At 42.0% G+C, this 9,920-nt stretch overlaps 1 protein-coding gene across 1 annotated transcript in view; it reads right to left on the bottom strand.

The window, feature by feature from the left end:
• Positions 1-9,920, bottom strand: part of PIKFYVE (phosphoinositide kinase, FYVE-type zinc finger containing) — a 96,244-nt gene that overhangs the window by 29,526 nt on the left and 56,798 nt on the right. The window contains exons 16-21 of the mRNA XM_025210576.1: positions 8,651-8,725; positions 7,756-7,863; positions 5,096-5,236; positions 4,564-4,690; positions 1,576-2,738; positions 108-208 (exon numbers count right to left, since the gene is read on the bottom strand). Coding sequence (XP_025066361.1) covers positions 108-208; positions 1,576-2,738; positions 4,564-4,690; positions 5,096-5,236; positions 7,756-7,863; positions 8,651-8,725 — 1,715 coding nt within the window. The remainder of the gene's footprint in view (positions 1-107; positions 209-1,575; positions 2,739-4,563; positions 4,691-5,095; positions 5,237-7,755; positions 7,864-8,650; positions 8,726-9,920) is intronic.

Here is a 9,920-nt window from a genome sequence, read left to right as displayed (position 1 = left end):
GGCCGGGGGGGACGGAAGGACAGACACACGCATACATACTCCCTCCTCACTCCCCCTTCTTCACTTCCACCCCCGTCCCCCCCAAAATTAGCAAATTATTTTCATACCATGGACTAACACAGGCACTTGGAGCATTGCTGGACTGAGCAGAAGAGCTACTGAAAAGAACACAGAGCCTCTGATGGTTCACTGGACTCAGACAGTCCACCTGACAAGAGATAACCCATTAACTAGTCATGGAAATGGTTTCCATCTATGCATTTCAAAGAGGTACATAAAAATAAAACTTCAATTAGCAAGATGTTTGGTCTTGCTTAAGTTAATCTTCTGAGGAAAGTAAAAGCTATCCTAAAGCCCTCTCTAGACCTTTTGCATGAGTAGTGTTGAATATTAGTACATCTGAATAGCAACAGGCATTTTTAAAGGGAAAGAAAACTCGAGCCATTAAAAAAAAGCATGCAATAGGTTTTTAGTCCACAATAGTTTATAAGCAGTATGCCCATACCTTAACACTTGTAACTCTCCACTAAAACTGTACATTTGGGTTAATGTGTCCCATCTCAGAGCATACAGAGTAGATTCTCATCTGTTCCCTCTCCCCAGGCCCACCCATATACCACTTTGTGAACTGACAAACATAAGCAGCAGAACAAAAAAAACCATAAAAGTCTGCTGAAGAAAGAGTCTAGGGTAAAGAGATTTTTTTTGTGGTCATAGGGCAGATCAACAATCATTTACTAGTTTAACCCAGAATGAAAAAGTTCTGCTACCACTTGTCATTAGCCACAGCTTGTATCACAAGAAAAGTCCGAAGATCAAATCTGGTCCTCTAGAGAAACTGTAGTTTGTTCCCCAGCTTTGGCAGTCTGCCACAAAAACTGCTACCCACAAAGCTTTTTTTTAGCTGGATGAAATTATGAAGCATTTGCATTCCACCCTGCCCAAACTTTTTGCGTGCATACAAGTAGATGTCACATCTCTAGCTCCTGGTGTGCAACAGAGACGCTATAATTATGTTTCTATTTTTTTTAAAAGTGACTTTTGACACTTCTCCAGCTGATCACATACCTTGCAATCATTTTAACCATTGATATGCCTTAATTACAACCTCTTAGCACTATGATTTTTGGTCCCCTTTCACTACCTGAGGTACAAAAACCTGAGTCTCAAATTAACATTATGGCTTCATAATGACTTGTTCTGAGGACTATTTTTCAAGCAAGAATTGAGTAATGCTTTTGAAACAGGCAAGACATTGTTATCTCTTCCTCAGAATTAATTCCAAATATATCAGACAAGTAAAGTGAACTGATGATGAAATGCATCAAGTTTTGTTCTTCACATTATTTAGGGAACACCTGCCTTACAAGCTTCCCCATTCTCTGTTACTTTTGTCACCTACAATCCATTCCTCAATCCATTTCTAGCTGAAGGCTGGAGGATGTGACTATTACAATAGATGTGACTATGACAAAAGCTGACAGTCCAATACAATTTCATTAGGACTGGACTGTTCATAAGTATGTTTAGCAAAAGGAAAATTAAGACAGCAAGTAGTAAGTCTAGAAATCTTACCTTGTGAGACCATACAGATTCACTCTGATCCAATCCCCTCTCGTCATCTTCATTTCTACCTCCAACTTTTCCACCAGCTACATCCTTATATTGAGCAAAAGGGTCCATGTTTTTCTGCTGTATTCTTCCACCTCTTGCCCGGTAATCTGCCAGCATTCTGGCCAAACTTTGGCTATCACCCACATGCTCTGCAATTCTAGTGTTAACCAAGTCATGGGAAGGCAAGACTTGGATCGCTTTGGCTTGGACACTTCCATTCATCCCCTGCAAGCCAGACAGATCCCTCAGTAGCTGTTTCTTCCGCCTGCTCTCCAGTTCCTTATGCTCTTTGTTGAGCAGTGGTGACCAATAGACCTGCTCTGGGAAGTATTCCCGGGTAGGGCACCTCATGCCCTGCTCAGTTAAAAGAAATGGTTCACGGAACGCAATTACAGGGGAAATGCAGAGAATAAGATCTTTCAGCTCTTGTTTAAATGCTGCTGAATAAGCCTTGAGTCTGTCCTCAGAGGACGTTACCTCCTCTGCAACATACAATCCAGTGTCATCCTGCAGAGGGTCTCTAAAGACTCTCATATGGCTTTTGGAATCCTGCAGGTCCTCTTGCTGCTGCAGAGTCTCCAGTGGCTGACCATCCAGTGTGCCTGGATGTTCATCCAAACCATGGAAGGGCAGCAGGGATTCTGGCATTGGAGCTACAAAAGAACTTGATGCTAAAAATGGAGGCTCCGTGTTGAGGTGCTCCTGCTGTTTTAAAGAAGACAACTCTTGCAGGACATCATCTTCAAATAATGTTCTTTGCTCTAATGAACCAACCTCATCAGAAGTGACAAATTCAGAGATCACAGGTAGTTTGTCAGAGGAAAGTTCACCATCTCTGCTCATTGTGCTAAACTCCTCACCATTGAATAGGTTCTGCTGCTCAATGTCGTCCTCTTGCTCTTCAATCAGAGAGTGAAAGGAGCTGTTTTTAGTTAGGGTGGGGGGCATAGCAAACTCATCCATGAGGAAAGAGATTTCAAGCTGGGAATGATAAGCCACGCAGACCATGAAGATAAGAATCTCCTTCACTCGGGACAGTTCATACTCTGCAGCACCACGTAGCTTGATTGTGCAGCCCAAGTGTGGTGGACACCCCTCAAAAAACATTAAGGTTTTTGTCTGATCTAGCAAAAAAAAAAAAAGGAAAGAAGAAAGAGACTAACGTCAAACCATTCCACAGCTAAAACAACCTATTAAAATTGCATTCTATTTTTGTAGCAAACTGCCAGCTGTTATGCAGGAGTCAGGGCTGGTGGCACAGCTTAGCTGGACGAACTGGGGCCCATCCCAATATTTGGTGCCAGGTTTGAATTGTATGAATTTAGGATATTTTTTTGGAGGAATGGATACCTTAAGCTATTCCTCTTCCTGAAAAGTAAGTTGTTATATATTTTAAGTCAAATGAGGACTGAATACATGAATAGGGTGAAACAGGCATTCTAAAGTCTGAAAGCATTTGCTTTAAGTTTCGAATTAACACTCCAAGGATGAAATGCAAGTTGTTACACCCAACAGGTGACCCGTGAAAAGAAAAAAAAAAAACTGGACTAGGGTTTAAAAACCAATTGGACTAGGTTAAAAACTAAGCTGACATAAGACAATGTTTTTGCTTGCTTGACCAGCCTTTTTCTTTTTGTAGTAAAGAGCTCCAGGTACGCAAAAAAGCTGCCAGCATTGCTGGTTCTCCTCCCAAATATAGTTTGTCACTTCTCTTAGAATGGGTTCCCATGCAGTGTAAACAGACAGGATCTGAAGTTGCACAGAAAAAGAATGCCTCTGTTGTGCACTTGGTTATATTTCTCTCATTATATCAAGTCTAGCTTTGCTATGTTTTCTCTTCTTGTTCTTTAACCATTTAAAAAAAATTTACTCTGCTAAATATTCTACTTTAAGTAGCAACTATTAGAGCTGTGCAAAATGTTGGCAGCCTTTTTGTTTGAGGTGTTTCGGGCTGTTTTGCGCCCAAAACACTGAATCTGAATCGAAACAGAAGGCTCCAAAACTACTCTGAAATTAACCAGAAGACTCCAAAACATTCCAGAGAATTTCGGAGTTTCAGAGCCGGGCTTCCAGGGAAACAAAAACTAAGAGGGAGGGAGGGAGGGGGAAGAAGGGAGGAAAGACTGCTCTGATATTGACATCTAGCTCCCAGTTTGATTCCCCAGCTCTCTGATCATTTCCCAGCTCTTCCCGGGGGGTGAGGGCCCCCAATCTGTGCGCAGGGTTTCAGCAGGCTTGGCGCAGGCGAGCTGAGCGCTGGGAAGACTGCGGTGCTTGCCACTGGCCTCAGGCTGCAGCAGCAGCCTGCTGAAACCTGGCATGCAGATCTGGGCGCCCGCACCCCCCTGGAAGAGCTGGGGGAACCTAACCAGGGGGCTGAGGAATCCCTGCTGCGCAACCCGGCTCTGCAGGGAGCAGAGATCTGCGCCAGGGTCTCCTCACTGCTACTACCCACCCCAGGCAGCCCCATGTCACTGGGGCAGCACGGGGCAGGCAATGGCGGTGAGGAGACCCCCAGCGCAGATGTCTGCTCCCTGAGGAGCCAAGTCACTCTGTGCTGATTCCCTCCCCTGCAACCTGGCATGACAGGGATCAGAGATCCATGCAGGGGTCTGCTCGTCTGCACGGAGGGCAGCAGCCCTCCCCCTTCCCCAGATGAGCTACCCACAGCCCCCATCCTGCTCCTTGCTGGGGCCCTGCAGGCCCGAACCCTGCCCAGCTGGGTAGATAGGGCTATATCAAGCTTCCCTTGCAGCCCATTCAAAACAGATTCAGAGGAGATTCAACAGAGCCAAATCTCCAAAACAGATTCGGCCGAAACGAAACAGGACAGTGGTCCGAAACGATTCACTGTCTGAATCTGAAACTAAATCAAAAAACACAGCCATTTCACACAGCCCTAGCAATTACCCTTAAGCAAACTAGCTATGGCATCTGAGTTTTATTTACCATTAGGTAGCTGGAACACTTGCATGTAAAATTTGTGACAGGTTCCCAAGTGTGGTTTGGTCAATAATTGATCCATTGACATCACCAGGTCTCCTTGGGTCATCCGACTCACCCGGTCTAATACTTGCTGCAAAGTGGATAAAGTAAGAAAAGAACATATAAATGAGAAAGAGGGGACACAAAACAGTAAGGCATTAAACACCATCAACCTACGAAAACACAGTATAATGTACTCCAAACTGGATCACCTATATTAAGTTAGTTGTGTGTTTTCTGAGAAAAAATTAAGGAACATACAGGCAAGTCCTTTCTTTGAAGGCTCCTGGTTTACTTCACAGTTGAAACAAATAGCTTATTATTATATTACTGTAATGCCTCCAATATGTACATGAACCCTGGATGTCACTGCATTTTATCTTGTTTAATACAAGAATTCTATACCCCATTATTGGAAAAAAGTCAGTCAACCAACCAACATCACATTACTTTAAATTTGTTATAATATTAGTTGAGCTTGTGATGAAGCACTTACTGGCTTGACATTGATAACCAGAGTGATGCCATGTTCCAGCAGCATGTCTTGGGCAATTCGAGATACAGTCTTTTCAACTAGGACCAAATTAGGTCTGACATCTACTATCCGCTGCACATAGTTCTTCAAGAACTCCCTTTCCTATATAACAGAAAGGAGGAGAACAGACAAAGTGTTTAGGTAATCTACTCTTAAAAATCTCCAACCTTCCTAAAGCTATTCCATTATCTAATGAGCCCAAATAGTTAGGGAAAAAGAAAAAATAATCTTCTCGTGCCTACCCTACTGATTTAAGCCAGTCTCAGATTTTTGAATCACAGGAATTCATTCACTTCTGTTCCAGAATGGAATGGAAATTGGTTTTAACAGAGAAAAGATTCCAGTTGCCATACAGCTCTCATCATCACTTGGCCAAATGTTAATTGTGTCATCAAGATGGCAAAGTCAAATCCCCATTAGCAGGGCAATTCTCAGACACATTTCAAGGGTGAGCTCTTAAGTATATAAGTGTTGACATTTACTTGACATTATTTATGGCTCTAGGCAATTTGTCAGTGCACCAGCTGCTTTGCATACCCCTCCATAGCATAATAAGCAAACGCAAGTAGTTGACTTGGGAATTTTTATTTGTTAGACTATTACACATTGGACACTGCAGTGCCCGCATCCTTCATCAGCTCTAACCTCTACTATCCAAACTTTAGGGTTTAACAAAGTTATTAACAAGAGGTTCATTGTTGAGGTGCTATTGCATGGGAATAGGTTGCATGCATGACATTGCAGCTGGCATATTTACAGCCCTGCCAGAGACCTGAAGCCTAGGTTGCCACTACTATCGGCATACAAATTGCAAGCCAGATGACAAGCCCAAAACGGACTCAATGTGTCTTAACTAACTGTTTTGGATTTTGGTCATCTGACTGAAAGTATTTACTTTTTGCCAGAATCTACCACTGGGGAACACTGTGCAGTCTTTTAATACCTGTTACTGTTCCCCTTTAATTTATGCTGGTTCTCCCATATTTTCTGCTAGCTCCTCTGGCCACTGCTGTTAGTATTGCAGCAAGGATCAAAAAGCTTTCACAAGCAGTTGATATTAAGCTATCCTCTATAAAATTCTATTTCAATTTCCTTTAAGCAGTCCCTCCTCCCTCTCCACATTTACAGGGGACAGGAAACAAGAGGGTCACAGGCATATTTCAAGGGTTACTTTAAAAAACAAACAAAAAAACTATATTGGCATGGGATAGATATATTAAAGCCTAAAATATTAAAGCCTTTAATGTTTCTATCACCTTACAAATATTGCTTTTTTTTTTTTAAAGCACCCCTTGAAATTAGGGCTATTACTGCATATTCTTTCCTATCCCCTGTAAATATGGAAAAGGGAGGAGGAACTGCTGGAAGCAAAACTGAAATAGAATTTTTATTCAGGATAGCTCAGTCTTCTTGATCATGTCTCTAGTCCAACCTTTCTATATCGTATACTCCCAATATGTGCACAGAGCAATGCTTCTGGTGTTGGTGTTGCCAACTTTTGTGAAGCGCATTGTGGTGCTACAGGACATCTCAGGAGATGATCCATAGTTTTCTTCTCCTGACAAAACATGCTGATCAGCTGCAGAGGGGTCCTATGATTTCATGAGAAAACTGCATCTGCTGAGACGCACTCTCAACATCAACTGCTTGAGAAAGCTTTTTGATCCTTGCTGCAATACCTCTCTGTTAAACACAAGGCATAGATCCCTCCCCCAACCCCAGAAAGTCACTATCCACCACCCCCTACCCGCTCCCACTGTTAAGCTATTGCGCATCAATACAAAATTGAAGTTCTACTGCTAACATTTACATTTCTGAGCTACCAGGTATTAAAATCACCAACTGCAACATGCTTTCATCTCCTTAAAAGTATCAATTGACAAGTATATTACACACTGCCAACTGACCAACAGACTGATTAAAAGCAAAGGCTCAAAAAGTCACCGCAAACCAAAACTTTTGCTTTTCCCTTCCTACACTCCACCTTTGGAAAAAAGCAGCAGCTACACTAATTTAAGTCTAAATCCTTAAAACCATCTCATAATAGCAAAAGAATGACACAAAGCAACCTTTGTTCTCTACTGCATTAGATTAAGCATTATCAATTCCTAGTAGACAGACATGTACAGGTTTGTTCATTTTCTACCGCTATTCTTTTTTCTGGCTCTAAGTTTCATCCATTTTTTCTACTGCTCTTCAGACACCCCAGCAACTTCCCCCCCCCCCCAAAAAAAAGAAAGAAAGAGAAAAAGACAGAAAAGAAACCAGGCCTATCAACCATCTTTTTTTAACAGAAAATTCCTTCACACCATGTAAATATTATATACCCATTATTTTGGAGCGGTGTTATTTATGGTGCAAGACCTCCCCCCTCAATCAACAAAAAGATACAAGCTAGAGGGGCAAGTATACATTTGCTTTAACTTTTCTGAAATACTGTCTGAAGCAGCTCAGTTATTTTATTCCCCTGTGACCAAATTATTTGTAACCGCCCTCCAAACAACTGCAACTAAATTACATGCGTACTGACCACCAATTTTTTTTTTTTGGTTTTTTTTAAAAGATCATTAGACTGTAATCCAAACAATATGAAACAAAGAAACAGAAGTAAATATTCTGACCTGGAGAACAATAGGATCTATACAGGTGAACTTTGTCTCCTCCCGGTAAAGGTATTCGATGGAACACTTCAGTAGAAGAATTTTGGGATTTTTAATACAGGAGTTCATCTAGATAATTAATTACATAAACAAAAGACAGGGGAGGAAGAACAAGGCATATCAGATTTCAGCTCCTCTTAATATTCCTTCCACAAATCTTTGAGACTCCTCCCCTTAGTTACTCAGATGCATCAAACAAGCAAAGCTGAAGTTTTGCAACCACTTTCACAGAATTAGTCATGAACATTGGAAACTCTGGAACTACACTTTACATTGCTAAGCTATACAATAGCAGAGAAGCCTTGGAATTCCATTTGTACTACACGACAATTACTGCTCTGCAACAAGAACGCCAACAAACCAGTTCCTGGCAGACACCTTTCCTACAAGACCAATGCAATTTAAATGTTCCACAACTGCCCAAGTTACAGTGCACAAGGTCAGATACTCTCCAGGTCTGACCTCTTGCCATGTTTTAGAAGCTTATTTTACAGTCTGCCACTGAAAGGGACTACAAAGAGGTGCTCTCCAGTAATTCCTATACAGCTCATTAAAGGTTTCTATAAAAAGTGTTGCATTTTGACTCTTCCTTAAGTATATCAGCCAGTGTTCTCATTAAAACCCCTGAGCTACAAGGGAACAGCTTTGAGAGTAAGTAAAATATACAGGCACTTTCCACTTGACGATTCAATATTTAATGCCAAGTCACCACAACCCCTTAAGGGAAAGGTTTTCAAATCAGGAAATATGTACATCTGCTCTCAGCATACATCAACTACTGGGATAAAATTATTCTTTTGTGTATGATGCCTTGAAATCTGCTAACAAGAATAGAGACTATAAGAAACACCATTACCTTCTTGTGTGCAACATTCTTGGTGCAAACAAAGCCATTTACCACATTAGAATCAAACTTCTTTCCACCTGGGATCTAAAACAGGAAGAATTAAGAACTGTTACATATTTGCTTGATCTCCTTACTTTCTTGGTTAGCATAACATGCAAAAAAGTTGCTAAAAAGGCTTATTTTACAGTACATAAACTGACAATTAGCAAAGGAAACGGAAATGAACTATCAAGCATTATTCTATAGCATATACATTTCTCCCAAGTTCTGATGGATGAGCGACAGCATCTGTCATCCTAAAACTGTTTTCAGTTTTAGGGTCTTGGGCCCTATTAGGTATGCACATATATTTTTTAAAAAGACAAGTAATCAGCAATAAATTACCTCCACCATGTAGAAAAAAAGTTAGCAAAAAGAGGACCTGACATGGTAGTTTCTAAATGGCCTAAATTCTGTGGAAGTCAGCAAAATATTAGTTACTACAGGCAGTCCTCGGACTTACGGCACAGTTTTCAAGAACCAATTGTGTCTTAAAACATTGGAACTCGGAACTGATTTTCCCCATAGGAAACAATGTCATAAATGGGGGGTTGGTTCCTGAACCAAGGCTCAATACCCTATTTTCACCAAAAATAACCCAGAATTTTGTACTCAATCAATTATAGATGAGTAACATAGCTACATTGATGTATTTATATTGTAAATAGCAATCATATTGATTTGAAAGGACTTAGAGGTGATTTTCTTGGACTTTTTGAAGGGCCCTTGGCTGGAGTCTTAGCTGTAGGTTTTTCTGGAGTCTTGTCTGCTTTCTTAAAGAAAGTGTCCAAGGAAGTTTGGACAGATGTTCTCCAAGGAGATGGGCAATACAGCAAACTTGTTTGCTGGTGTGGCATCACGTCAGATCAAGCATTGTAAAGTCGAAACTGACATCAGAAAGTTGAAAAAGGATGTCAATTTATAAATGTTTATAAACAATTTATAAACGTTTACAAATGTTGACAGCCCCCCAGCCCTGGCTCTGTGGCTGCCAGCCGCTTCTGGGTAGCTGCGGGAGCCTGGGCTGCTCCGAGCAAGGCTTGCAGCTGCCTGCTGGGAGCAGCCCGGGGTTCCTGGCTAGCAGCAGCTCCCCAGAGCCGGGCCGGCTGCAGCTGGGAGGCTCCAAACAGCTGTGCCAGGCTCCAGCACCAGTTCTGCACCAGCGCGTGCAGGCGCGGCTCGGAGCAGGAGGGGCCTGAGGCAGCGCAGCCCCCGGCTCTCCCCCGCTCCCCGCACCGCG

This window comes from Alligator sinensis, unplaced genomic scaffold, assembly GCF_000455745.1.
Source record: "Alligator sinensis unplaced genomic scaffold, ASM45574v1 scaffold699_1, whole genome shotgun sequence".
Taxonomy (NCBI): domain Eukaryota; kingdom Metazoa; phylum Chordata; order Crocodylia; family Alligatoridae; genus Alligator; species Alligator sinensis.
Note: the sequence above shows the minus strand (reverse complement) of the source record. Positions and strands in the feature narration are given on the sequence as shown.